We start from the raw sequence: 14,455 nt of genomic DNA on the forward strand, positions 1-14,455 counted from the left end.
CTCCACTCTCTAAAGAGCGATTGTGCTGGGCTGAGCCTACAGGGCCGGCAACTAGCGGGCATTTGGGGGTGAGTGAGTGGCTACTGTGGCAGGTGGGCTCTGCTAGGCAGCCAGGGGTGAGTGCAGGAGACACTGGTCAGAAGCAGCTCTCCCCCTGGCATTCTCCTCGTCCAGCGCAGCATGGATCAGCACATGGCACAGCCCCGGGGGCAAGGCCAGCCCTGGCCCCAGCCTATCCTGCAGGGTGCTCCCCTGGGCCCACCAGGGCTCCTGCAGCTCACTGTTGGGGCAGACCGTCCCCAGTCGCAAGTCGCCCCCACAGCGTCAGCCCCTCCCCTCGCTGGGAGCTGGCCTGACCCACCCATCTCCTCCACCAAGCCGGGACACTGCGCAGGCCAACGAAGCCACAAGCAGGGAGCAGAGCCCACCTGGCAGGTGCATGCCTCTTACCCTGCCCAGGCACCAGCACCCTCTTGGCCACGACACCCCACAGCAGTTGCCCACATTGCCCACCTGTAAGGCTGGCCCTGACTACATTACATCATCCAGGATAACATTAAGAATCAGGAAAAGAACAGAGATTCTTAAGCCCCTATACATTCCTAAGTAGAACTGTCAGAAGGAAGGAGGGATTTGGAGACTGCATTTCCTTCACTCCCTTTTCATCATAAAGTCCTTGGCAATGCTGAACCGCAGCCTGTTCCAGACACTCACCTGGTTTGAGAGAGTAGGGGGCTGGACAGCCGTGGCTCATTGGTGTCACCGCACTCCAGCTTTTGGTCATCACTGGGTTCTTTCTAATGGGAGAGGGTAATAGAGGAGAGAACTTGCCTCTGACGCCTCCCTGGGGTTTCTTTTTTTGCTTTTGAAAACTGACCTTGGGTGAACTTTGAAGTTCTATGATGGTTCTCAGCACGGCTCCTCAGCGCTGACCCCATGTAACCGTGTCTGGGCCAGGAGCCAGTTATCCCTGGCCCAGGGGCCCTCCAGCTTTCCTGACGCTCCACAAGCCATAATGAATTGTTCTGAGCTGGGAAGAATTCCCTGCCGGCACTGTGGCTTCCACAGCAGCAGACCAGCCATCAAGCCAGCTGAGATCTCCTTAACCGGCATGTTCTCCATTTCCTTTAACCCTTTCCTTGTTGCTGCCCGTGTTCCAGGAGCAGCTTTCCTGTAGGATGGATGTTGAATGGGGTGCTGTGCATGAATGGACTTGGTAGGCTGTCCAGCAATGAAAAGGTTAAATAAATACCACTTTAGTGGCTGACCTCCTGTATAACACAGGGCACAGGACTTCCCCCGAATTAACTCCTGTTTGAACTACTGCCGACCTCTTACAAAAACATCCCATCTTGATTGTGGGGAGTCCACCACATCTCTGGGTAAGTTGTTCCCGTGGACATGCGAAGAGCAGCCCAGGATAAAGAGGTCTGGTGGAGCCTTGTTCGTGCCCTAAATGACGCCTGACCGCACAGAAAGGGTTCATGTTCAGACTAAGTTCATAATCATCCATAAAGCAAATTAGGGATGACACCGAGGTAGAAGCAGCACCTCTTCTTGACCTTGGCTGGAAAGGTGATGATTATGCTTCAGGGCATCAATAGCAGGGGTCGGGATTTTTAGAGTGGGAATGGGCAGACTCCAGACACACTCTCAACCACCCTCAATGAATGGAATAGTAACAAACAGCTTCACTAATACATCATTCTGCTGTCGCAATCAGGTGGGCCATTGCCAAATGACCGGAGGCACAGTATCCTCTCCACCGGCACCCTGCGCGTCATGAGGGTTGCCCTGCATGACCAAGGCCAGTATGAATGCCATGCCATCAGTGCCATCGGAGTCAAGAGCCTCCCGGTGCAGCTTTGGGTGACACCTCGAGGTACACCAATGCAGGCCAGTGTGTGTGGGAAATACTAGCTGGCAAATGGATTGCATTCACTTTACAGTATGTTGAGTTTGACGCTATCTGTTGAGGAAGGCAACTGCCTGAATTCCTGTGGGATGGATTTCTCTTTGCCTTGGGAGCAGAGGGACCATAGTAAAGTTCCTTTAGAGGATGGGGGAAATACACAAGTCCAGATTCTGAGCCAATGTAAATCGGCATCGTCCCTTTGAAGTCAGTGAAGCTGCCCAGTTTACATCAGATCAAAACTCACCTGACATGGAGAGTGCCTGGGAGAGAGGGACTACACACCAGTCCTCATCTAGTTGGTGAGTGTTAGTTTTCATGCTCCTCATGGATCTTTCACTGAGTGGTGCCCTTCCAAAACCTATATTTAAATGCTGAAAAATACATTCAGGCTGTGACATTTTCAAAGGAGCATAATGGAATGAGAATTGGGCATCGAACTGCTTTAGACTCCTTTGGAAATCCCAGCAGAAATCTTTCATTTGGCTTGATGTTTTCTGGTATTTCAGCAACAACCAAAACTGAAACCTTGCATTGTTTAGTTTTTAAAAATTAGCTCTGGGTTCATTTTTTGGTAAAAGTTTTCAGTTTTTGAAAACTAAATTTTTTTAAACCATCCTCTTTATGATTTTGGTTTTTTCAACAAGGGGGGAAAATAGTATTTTTATAGGATACTTTGAAAAATGACAATTTTGATATTTTCTGTGAAAAATAATTGTCTTTTTTTCCTAGCAGCTCTAATTCTGGCCCTCTGTATAAGTGGTACATCTTATTGAGAAATCATTGTTCTGAACACTAACTGCCGGACCAAATTTCATCCCAAATTTAGATTTTCCTGAAATTTGAGCTTTTACAAAAGATAAGAACAACAGAAATATTTCCAAAAAAATTTTTTTTAAATTCTTATGGAAACAATCTTCTTAAACAAAAAACATGGCCCACAGGGTTTGCCCACCAAACACTGCAGCATTGTGCCCCTGGTGAGACTGGGGGCAGGTCTACGTTATAGGGTTAAATCAACCTAAGTTATTCAACTCCAGCTACGTGAATAATGGAGCTGGAGTCGACGTACCGTAGGTCAATTTATTGTGGTGTCTACACCGCCCTGGGTCGACGGGAGAAACTGTCCCATCAACTTACCTTACGCTTCTCGTTCCGGTGGAGTACCGGAGTCGACAGGAGAGCAACCTGTGGTCGATTTAGCGGGTCTTCTCTAGACCCGCTAAATCAACCCCTAGTGGATCGATCGCCACAGCCTTGATCCAGGGTAAGTGTAGACATACTCTGGGGAAATTAAACTGAATAAAATCACATGAGAAACTGACTAGCTTCTGTAAATTCATAGATTCGAGTTTCTCTCCTGCATAACATGGACCAGAGAACCTAACTCAGTAATTTCTGCATCAAGTCCACAATTACTGCTTGAGGTAGAGCAGATCATTTAGAAAGAGATTCAGTCTTGATTTAAAAACGCCAGGTGATGGAGAAATCCACCATGTAATTGTCTGAGCTGAGAGAAATACAAACAGCAGCAGAAGATGAACAATGAAATTTAAATGAGAGAGGGTTGTTACTAACAGAGACAAGGAAAACAGATGATATTTTAACTTGACAATGTCCCTTTAAAAGTTGTTTGAGACAGCAGCAGGTGTCTGGGAGCCTTATTATCACTCACTGGTGAGATGTTAGGTTTCAGAGTAGCAGCTGTGTTAGTCTGTATCCGCAGAAAGAAAAGGAGGACTTTGGTGAGTTGTTACGAACTCAAACCTCTCACAATTGCCCCTAACGAAGACATTTCTTGTATTTTTTCCTCTGTTTCTTCACACTAAACAGTGATCCCTGTGTTTCTTCACCCACCACAAGATGTGATAGCTGAGACTGGGCAGGATGTTGTGATCACCTGTGCTGCCCAAGGAGATCCACGACCCACCATCACCTGGGCCAAAGTAAGAGAACTTGGAATTCCGCAGTCACCCTGTACCCAGCTGATAATCCCCACACAGCAGTGTTCCCGATACTGTCTCATTAGTAGAGCAGAGTGAATAATTGATTTTTCGGTTCAGTGGCTGAGCCAAAAATACCTGAAACAAATTCGGTCAGTTTCAAACTGAAACTGAATTTGTTGTTCTTTTTTCTGAAAGGAAAAACTTGCATTTGGGTAGAAAAGAAACATTTCTGATGTTGATTCGAATCAACATTTCAAAACTAAATGTTGAGTCAAAATGACAGTTTGAAAATAGTTTGTTTTTTATTTTTTTTCAAAACGAACCATTTCGACACTTCCCAAATTTTTGTTTTCGGTTGGTTGTGGGGTTCGGCTTCACCAAATTCTTCACCAAATTTGACTGGAATTCATGAATAATTTCAGTGCCCCCCCAAAATGCATTTTTCTGTGAATTTACTGTTAATAAACAAAAATTCAGTCAGCTCTAGTCATTACCTAATGCTGTCATGGTATTAAATAAGTTTGCGTAGTAAATATGGGAGAAGATAAATTTGATGGAAAATAAGGTTTTGAGGAACTAAATTTTCCCAACAGGATTTTTATATGTCAAATAGCTGGGTCTTTAGCAATATGGATTGTCCTTTCCATTTTAACAGCCTCCACTTACCCAACCTGTGACTTGAGTGATCCCTGACACTCCCAAAGACGGGATATTTTAGTACAGTACAAATTGTCCTTGTGTTCAGGGGTCTCCACTGGTGGGAGCGGGCTGCATCACTAATACATTACACTTCTACTTGGCTCTGGGTCTGACGTGGAAGAGCTGTGCTACTAAGGCAATGCTACAGAGAGGCTGGAGCCTGGCAGCGGTGAAAAAGAGGTTAAATTTTAATTAGATTGGGAGTTCTCTTGGACACAGACTGTCTTCGTTAAGCATCTGCTGAGTTTCAGTGAATCCTGGGAGGAGAGAAAAAGAAGGGATAGCTGTAGCAGTTCAGTTCAAATAGGAACTGAAACTTTATTATTTGTATTATTATTGTTATTTTATTTTATTACTATTTATTATTGCTGTTGTATTACGGTAGGACTTGGGAACCACAATAAAGATTAGTACCCATAGTGTTAGGAGCTGTACAGAATTCTATGGGTCTGACTCTTCTCATTTAGGGCTTGTCTACATATGGAGCTATTCAGGAGCAGTTATTTCTGAATAACTCTATGTGTGGGCCCTCTACTCTGGAATAAGGGCGCCTTGTTCTTGTTTAGCTTAATGCACGTGAAACTTTGTTGACTTCAATGTGTTTAGTCCAGAGTTACACCAGTGTAAATGAGAGAAGAATCAGGTCTTACATATCCCTTGGCTTCAGCTGGAAAACCAAGAAGAGACACCACAATCCAAAGAGAAGGGCTGCTCCAACTTTTGTGATTCTATCGCTAGTCTCACAGTATTTGACGTTTTACTTCTTTGTAAACTACTTTCAGATCGGCTGATGACAAGCACTATACAACAGCTATGTATTTATTTATTTATTGCCCCAACTCCTGGAGACAAGCAACTGCATGAGACTCTCGTTTTCATTTATTCTTTAAAATAAGTTGCTAGCCTTTATGGTTGCAAAGAAAAGATTGAACGTGTGACCTGAAGGCTCAAAACTCAGAAGGCAAAGAACAAAACCCATAAATTTATTTTTTAGATCTCATGATTTTATCCCAGTCTCATGACTTCTGGGTGCCTGACTCAAGATGTTTGAATGTTTGGAGTTCTTAATACTGGAAATGTCTCACACCTCCCACCCCCCCACCCAAGACCACAATGGTCTGAGATCTCATGAAAGAGCCTGTTCCTCTAGAGGTTCAGAAAAACCTCTAAATTTTGATTCCTCAGCTGAACCAAACCTGTTGAGACTTAACCCTTGCTCTTCTCAACTTTTAATGTCTGTATTACAGCATAACGATCCCAGCTTCCTGCCTCTAAGCTAGTATGGAATCTGGAGGAGAAAGTAATACGTGAAATGAATGAATGTATATGGATTGTAAGAACAGCCATACGGGGTCAGACCAAAGGTCCACTTGGTCCAGTATCCTGTCTTTTCACAGTGGCTAATTCCAGCTGCTTCAGAGGGAATGAACAGAACGGCAATTATTGCGTGATCCATCCACTGTCATCCAGTCCCCGCTTCTGGCTGTCAGAGGCTTAGGGACACCCAGAGGATGGGGTTGCGTCCCTGACCATCTTAGCTAATAGCCATTGATGGACCTGTCTTCTATGAACTTATCTAGTTCTCATTTGAACCCAGTTATACTTTTGGCCTTCACAACATCCCCTGACAGTGATTTCCACAAGTTGACTGTGCACTGTCTGAAGATATACTCCCTTAGTTATGTTTGGTTTAAATCTACTGCCTGTTAATTTCATTGAGTGACTCCTGGTTTGTGTGTTATATGAAGAGGTAAATAACACTTCCTAATGCACTTCCTCCACACCAGGCATGATTTGATAGACCTCTATCCTATCCCCCCTCAGTCATCTCTTTTGCAAACTGAACAGTCCCGGTCTTTTTCATCTCTTCTCAGATGGAAGCTGTTCCAGCTCCCTAATCATTTTTTTGCCCTTCTCTGTACCTTGTCCAACTCTAACATTACTTTTTTGAGATGAGGCAACCAGAACTGCACACAGGATTCAAGGTGTGGGCGTACCGTGGATTTATGTATTGGCAGTATGATTTTATGTATTTTTTTTTATTGATCCCTTTCCTAACATTCTCTTAGCTTTTTTGACTGCCGCTGCACATTGAGTGGATGTTTTCAGAGAACTATCCACGATGACTCCAAAGTCTCTTTTTTGAGTGGTGGTAACTAATTTAGACCCCATATTTTTGTGTGTATAGTTAGGATTGTTTTCCAATGTGCATTACTTTGCATTTATCAACACTGAATTTCATCTGCCATTTTGTTGCCTAGTCACCCAGTTTTGCGAAATCCCTTTGTAGCTCTTTGCAGTCAGCTTTGGACTTAACTATCTTGAGTAGTTGTGTATCGTCTGCAGATTTTACCACCTCACTGCTTACCCTGTTTTCCAGATGACTTATGAATATGTTAAACAGTTTTGGCCCCACTACAGATCCCTGGGGGACACCACTATTTACCTCTCTCCAGTCTGAAAGCTGACTATTTATTTGTACCCTTTGTTTTCTATTCTTTGACCAGTTACTAATCCATAGGACCTTCCCTCTTACGCCATGATGACTTACTTTGCTTAAGAGCCCATGGTGTGGGACCTTGTCAAAGGCTTTCTGAAAGTCCAGCTATACTAGATCCCCTGGATCGCTCTTGTCCACATACTTGTTGATTCCCCCAAACAATTCTAATAAATTAGTGAGGCATGATTTCCCTTTATAAAAGCCATGTTGACTCTTCAACATCACGTTCATCTATGTGTTTGAGAATTCTGTTCATTACTACAGTTTCAACCATTTTACCTGGTGCTGAAGTTAGGCCTGTAGTTGCCAGGATTGCCTCTGGAATCTTTTTTAGAAATCGGCGTTACATTAGCTACTCTCCGGTCATCTAGTATCTAGGCTGATTTAAGCGACAGGTTGCATATCATAGTTAGTAGTTTTGCAATTTCATATCGGAGTTCCTTCAGAACTATACAACAGATGTTTGGAAGCAGAGGGAGGTGGGAAGCCGGACAAGAGTGTAACTAGCCAAAAGAATTGCTGGGGGTGGGGTGAAAAGGACTGATACTGCTTTCAAATACCTTTTCTGTGTTGCACAGAGATCTCCTGACATCTGCTGGCCATGTTGATGAATGACAGCTGTGTTTGTTTCCTAAATAGAACAGAGTCTAGGCTGAGGGATTATCTCTGAAACATCTTCCTGTCTTTTGCTCATGCCGCAGGAGGGTATTCAGATCACAGAGAGCGGCAAGTTCCATGTAAGTCAAGATGGGACCCTTTCCATTCGAGACCTGGGAGTGGCTGATCAGGGCAGATATGAGTGTATAGCCAGGAATACCTTTGGATTCACGTCCAGCACCATGCAGCTGACCATCACTGGTACAGTGTCCCTTGGCTTTATCTTTGCAATGTTCTCTCTTTCTCTTGCTCTACTTACATATTTCCTGTGTGGATGCCTGTACTTTTAGAGAACAGTTGTGTCGCTCTGTTCACTTCCTTATGGGCAGGTCATTCAGACATCCAGGCCTTGCAAAGGGTGGGCGAATGAGAATAGCTCTGCCAATAGAATGACAAGTTTTTAAACGCTTGCTTATAACCCTAATCCATTGGGGAAGGAAGGCATTCTCCATTTTTCACACGACTGCTCTGGGTAAGAAGGAAGGAGAAGCAGGGATTGTAACAAAGAGCCGCCAGAGAGGTAACACTCATCTGTCAATCAGCCCGCAGGTCAAGCGTCACGGTGGTAACCCTTGGAGGGAAGGGAAGAATCGAGGAGGCAAAAATTAGAAGCAAAGCAAGGGCGGTTTAAAAGCATTTCTCCAGCATGCGGGGGTGAATAACGTGCATAGCCAATCATTTATTTAGCCCCCTTCTCTGTGCATGAATTGACTGTGAGGCGTTTAGGATGCTGTCTAACTTCTTTGTTTTTTGAAATTACTCACAGGATAATTAATGTGATTTGTCCGTGGTTGGTAGCTTGTTTCCCAACAGTGCACATTGCATGTCAGTCCCCAATGTCAATATCCAAATTTGAGCTGGGTTGATTATCTTTGGTGTGACGTGTTGGCCACAAGGTATTGTCTAGTTCTTGAGTGGGTGGGGGGAACGCTTAGGGTATATCTGATTCTGCACAGCTATCAGGAGGTGCTTTGATCTAGCTAGTCCCACTAAAACCAGCACTGAAGCTGTGGCAGCATGGGCTAGCCATTCGAATACATATCCAGTATTTTTGAGCAAGCTAACTAGATTAAAGCTAGCTCAGGTATGTCTACACATGGTACAATCACACCTCCCGATTGCAGTGTAGACATACCCTTAGAATCAGGTTTCTGAAGTGCATACTCCTGTGTATGTTAAGAAAAACTCACTCTTGCCATGAATGTACCTGTCAGTTCACAGATCTTCTAAAGAACATGTTAACGTGAAAGTGGGGCAACTACAGCTGAAGCAAATTCAGATACCTTATGCAAGTGAATGTTCACAGACCAAAATCTCCCAAGGGCATGTTGTCATCCTGCGGTGTGGTCTCTTGTATGCTGGTGCAGTGATTTCAGTTCATAACTATCCTGCAAACTGAGAGACAAACCTACCCCAAATTGTTTATGATGGCACACGACAATGAAGTTCTATGTTTTAGTGGACACTGATGCACAAAAGCCTCACCAAGTTCTCTCAGGGTTGGAAAACCAAAGTAAAATGAAGTCATTTAATTTCCTCATTCTCTCTTGATTCCTTGAAAGCCACGGACGTTGTTCGGAGTGGTGACACCTTTGTAGCCACATCAATACAGGAAGCCATCAGCAGTGTGGACCATGCTATCAATTCAACGCGCACTGAGCTATTTAGCAAGTAAGCCTGCCTGGGGATAAGATCTGAGCTGCAGAAGTGACAGCAGATGGAGATCAGAAATATATTGAGTTGGAGATGCTCTGAAAGCATGTATTATACCTCATTGCTATTATTCCGTCTCAGGTTTCGGGTGACCCAAGTTAATAAACATAGACTCCTCTATAGCAGGGTAAAAATCATAATGGGGAGACCCGTTTGACTGTAGAATTTTTACAAAGGAACCCCTTGAGACTATTTTGTAGGCGACCGTACAACTGGAAGAGGAATGGAACTGTAATCTTGAGCTGTTCAGAGACTGAGCACACATGGAAATAAAGGGACAGCACAGTCAGTATATAAATGCAGATGACTTAGTTCAGTGTGTGGCAGTGGAGAAGGCCAAGAAATATATATCTGAACTTTTTTCTGGATAAAAAGTGGCTTTAGATTAAATTGAAATTTCAGAAACAATTCATTTTAATTGAACATTTTGGGGTTTTCATAGGAAAAACCAAAAAAATTGGGCCTTAAACCAAAATGTTATGGCGTTTAGGTGCCAAAAACTGAAACACATTTTTGAAAGTATGAATAATTATGAAAATGTTCATCAAATTTTGTCATGGGGGGGCAGGGGCGGGGTGGAATCCTTTCCTGATCAGCTCTAGGAAGCAGAGAAGTTGGATCACTAACATGAATACTTGTTGGGATATGTCTCCTGCATAGGTCTAGACTGTGACCCAGGGTGCCTGAAACATCTTGTTAACATCAGGGAAATATTCATTTCAGTAATCAAGGATCCCTTGTAGCCCACTTTTAATTTTCTGAAACAGGCGACCCAAAACTCCCAATGACTTGCTGGCACTCTTCCGTTACCCCCGGGACCCTTACACCATCGAAACAGCCCGGGCTGGCGAGATCTTTGAAAGAACCTTACAACTGATCCAAGACCATGTCCAGCAGGGATTGATCGTGGACATGAATGGCACGGGTATGACAGGTTATTACTGATCCGACAGTAGAACATCAGGAAATTCACAGGGAGAATAAAGTTAAAAAACAGCAACGCCAGACTGTTGCAAGGTGGGAAATCAGAACATTGTACTAAAAGTTCAAAACACTTAAATATCAGTAAGAGCCTATCCAGGATCCAACACCAGTGGTTAACTCTGCCCCTTATCCTGACCATCATCTTCCATCCAACTTTCAACTATAGGCATGAACAGCATAGAATGCCCTGTAAAGTGGAAAGCGTAGCCCAGTGGCTAAGGCCTGGGTTCACTTCCCCACTCTACCACAGACTTCTGGAGTGACCTAGGGCAAGTCACTTAGGCCTGGTCTACACCTGAAACTTAGGTCGGCCTAGCTACACGTCTCAGGGCTGTGAAAAATTCACCCTCCTGAGAGACGTAGTTAAGTTGACCTAAGCCCCGGTGTAGACACTGCTAGATGAATGGCAGAATTCTTCCATCAGCCTAGCTACCGTCTATGAAGGGGGTGGATTTACTACAGCAATGGAAAAACCCCTTCCATTGCTGGAGCAAGTGTTTAGACAGAAGCGGAGTAGCTGCAGTTATGCTGCTGTTTGTAGCGCTTATGGTGTAGACACCGCTCCGGTCTGTCTCCGTGTCTCGGTTCCTCATTTGTCAAGTGGCGATAATGCCTTCCCACTCCACAAGGCTGCTCTGAGGATACCGACGTTAAAGGTTGTGAGGTGCTCACCTGGGAGCCATCTAATGACTATAAACACATAAAAACAAACCAAATGTACTAGAGCCTGGAACCCAGGCCCAGACACCACACCCTCTTTGTAATGTTTGTGCCAAACCCTGCCTCCGTCCACCACTCCATGATAGGGCCAGTACCTCATTATTCTGCATTCACCCTCCCATAATCACAGGCCCTACATTCCACATCAAATTGGCCTCTTCCAGCCCTCATGTGAGGTGGCAGGGTGTGTCTCTACGATGGCCATGCTCTAATGTGTTCCTTTGGGGTTCCCTCACAGGCTACCGCTACAATGACCTGGTCTCCCCTCACTACCTGAACGTGATCGCCAACCTGTCTGGCTGCTCTGCCCACCGCCGCACGCCCAACTGCTCTGACATCTGTTTTCACAAGCAGTACAGGACCCACGATGGCTCTTGTAACAATCTCCAGCATCCCATGTGGGGTGCGTCCCTCACAGCCTTCCAGCGCCTCCTCAAGCCGGCCTACCAGAATGGCTTTAACCTGCCACGGGGCTTCTCTTTGGCGGAAGACTCCAGGGAGCTGCCCCTGCCGCTGCCTCGTCTCGTCTCCACAGCCATGATAGGGACAGAAACCATCACCTCCGATGACCAGTTCACTCACATGCTCATGCAGTGGGGCCAGTTTCTGGACCACGACATGGACCAGACGGTGGCAGCCATCAGCATGTCACGGTTCTCGGACGGGGCACCCTGCAGCGAGGTGTGCACCAATGACCCTCCGTGCTTCTCGGTCGTGATCCCGAAGAATGACCCCCGGGTGAGGAATGGGCGCTGCATGTTCTTTGTCCGCTCCAGCCCAGTGTGCGGCAGTGGGATGACCTCCCTGCTGATGAACTCAGTCTATGCCAGGGAACAGATCAACCACCTGACCTCTTACATCGATGCTTCCAATGTCTACGGCAGCACAGAGCAGGAGTCTAAGGAGCTGAGGGACCTGAGTAGCCAGAGAGGGCTGCTGAAACAAGGGCAGGTGGTGCCCAGCTCGGGGAAACGCCTCCTCCCATTTGCAGTGGGACCACCCACCGAGTGTATGCGGGATGAGAACGAGAGCCCCGTGCTGTGCTTCCTGGCAGGGGATCACCGCGCCAACGAGCAGCTGGGCCTCACAGCCATGCACACCCTCTGGTTCCGGGAGCACAACCGGCTTGCCACTGAGCTGCGGGCCCTGAATCCCCACTGGGATGGGGACACACTCTACCATGAGGCGCGCAAAATGGTGGGCGCCCAGATGCAGCACATCACCTACGCACACTGGCTCCCCAAGATCCTCGGGGAAGCTGGCATGAAGGTGCTGGGTGAATACAAAGGCTATGACCCCAACGTCAATGCTGGAATCCTCAATGCCTTTGCCACGGCTGCGTTCCGGTTCGGACACACGCTGATCAACCCCGTCCTGTATCGGCTGAATGAAACCTTCCAGCCCATTCGCCAAGGCCACGTCCCCCTCCACAAGGCCTTCTTCTCCCCTTTCAGGATTACCCAGGAAGGAGGGATTGATCCTCTCCTCCGTGGTCTGTTTGGGGTCCCTGGGAAAATGCGGGTCCCCTCCGAGCTCCTGAACATGGAACTGACTGAGAAGCTCTTCTCCATGGCACACTCTGTCTCACTGGATCTAGCAGCAATCAACATCCAGAGGGGAAGGGACCACGGCATCCCCCCATACAATGACTTTAGGGTCTTCTGCAACCTCACGTCGGCACAGGAGTTTGAAGACCTCCGGAACGAGATCAAAAACCTGGAGATCAGAGAAAAGCTCAGGAGGTACTGTGGTTTGGACCATGAGATCAGTCTATCAGTGGTATTGCCTCCCCTAGCACCTATCAGCTGATCTGCTCTACGGCGATGGGGTTCAGAAGCCAGGGTGATGGCCGTGGTATAACAACTAGAATGCCTGGAGATTTCCAAGCGAGCAATCCCTTCTCAACCTCTAGTATTGTATCAGGGGATTGGTATGTTACTCTTTGGGTTTCAATCTGAGTCCCTAGTAGCTATTTTCCAAGAGGACTAAATTGCCTGTTGTCTGTCTTGGTTACTACTCCTTATTGCTGAGGTAGGCCCTCTCTTCTGTCGTCTAGGTAGTTCACAGCAGTTACTGTCCAAATGTTGCCCAGATGAGCTCCTTGCACCCAGATTCCTTTTCAAATGAAGCAAAACTCCAGCTGAGATCACTTTCCGCCCTCTGATAATCTTTTCCTTTTGCCTCTCACTGTGCAGTTTATATGGGACTACCAAAAACATTGACCTGTTTCCAGCACTGATGGTGGAAGATCTTGTCCCTGGGACCAGAGTTGGACCAACACTGATGTGCCTGCTAGCAACGCAGTTCCGAAGACTCAGAGATGGGGATAGGTAGCATCACCTCTGGTCAAACCAAAACCCCCAGTATTCTGCTTGGGGAGATCACTCCTCCTGGGGGGACAGGGAAGGAGCAATTCCTGATTTCCCCTGGGTTCAAAGGCTGTGATGGTTCTTTGGGTGGGGGAATAAGGAGATAGGGCAGGCTCTGTTCTCCTCCCTTCTGTGTATCTGCTCAAGGACTTATGGCAGTACAGGCATCTTATCTTGCTCTTAGTTAAAGATTAATTCACATGGGCTTCATTGGTATTTTCAAGGTTCTTAAGTTATGTCATCTGCTGTCTCTGAAGTGGAAATGCTAGAAAAGTATAGGTGTGGGACAGGGTTGGGAGCTTAATTCTGAGCGAATTTACTGCATGTGATGTCAGATGTGACACCAATCGCTCTGGTTACCTACAGAAAGAATGCAGGAAGGAGCTGTGTGAGCCAGGGCATCGCAATCCTAACCACTACACTATAGCTATTACCGTTCTGAGCTTGTCTTGGGATGGAACTGGTTATACTATGTACCCCGTAGAGAGGGGAAGGGTCAAACTTGAGTAGTCACCTTTGAAGGCCTGTGAGACCCTCAGACTCAAGTCCACTTAAACCACAAATTAAACTCAGGTCCTGAAATGCAAATACTTGTGCCCTCCTCCACCTGGCCTGGCCTTTCCCCCCCAATTTTGGCTTCTCTTCACCCAGCATTACTGCTTGTTAACCTCAGTGACACCATGGATTGCAATTCCCTGTAGGTTTTGGTACAGGAATCCTGGAGTCTTCACCCCAGCCCAGGTGACTCAGATAAAGCAGACGTCGCTGGCTCGCATCATCTGCGACAACAGTGACCATGTCCAACAGCTCCAGAGGGATGTGTTCCGGGTGGCATCCTACCCCCAAGGCATGGTCAACTGCGAGGAGATCCCAGCAGTCGATCTCCGCATGTGGCAGGACTGCTGCGAAGGTGGGCGCAGTGCTGCTGTTGTGCCGATCGGCATGTGGGTTCTGG

At 46.4% G+C, this 14,455-nt stretch overlaps 1 protein-coding gene across 1 annotated transcript in view; it reads left to right on the forward strand.

Moving 5' to 3' along the window:
• The window catches only part of LOC140896881 (peroxidasin homolog), a 66,804-nt gene that overhangs the window by 46,797 nt on the left and 5,552 nt on the right, over positions 1-14,455 (forward strand). The window contains exons 12-19 of the mRNA XM_073308948.1: positions 1,724-1,882; positions 3,746-3,858; positions 7,759-7,915; positions 9,277-9,385; positions 10,195-10,352; positions 11,370-12,873; positions 13,327-13,461; positions 14,202-14,410. Of these exons, the coding sequence (XP_073165049.1) occupies positions 1,724-1,882; positions 3,746-3,858; positions 7,759-7,915; positions 9,277-9,385; positions 10,195-10,352; positions 11,370-12,873; positions 13,327-13,461; positions 14,202-14,410 (2,544 nt within the window). The remainder of the gene's footprint in view (positions 1-1,723; positions 1,883-3,745; positions 3,859-7,758; positions 7,916-9,276; positions 9,386-10,194; positions 10,353-11,369; positions 12,874-13,326; positions 13,462-14,201; positions 14,411-14,455) is intronic.

This window comes from Lepidochelys kempii, chromosome 13 (genome assembly GCF_965140265.1).
Source record: "Lepidochelys kempii isolate rLepKem1 chromosome 13, rLepKem1.hap2, whole genome shotgun sequence".
In the NCBI taxonomy this organism is placed as follows: Eukaryota; Metazoa; Chordata; order Testudines; family Cheloniidae; genus Lepidochelys; species Lepidochelys kempii.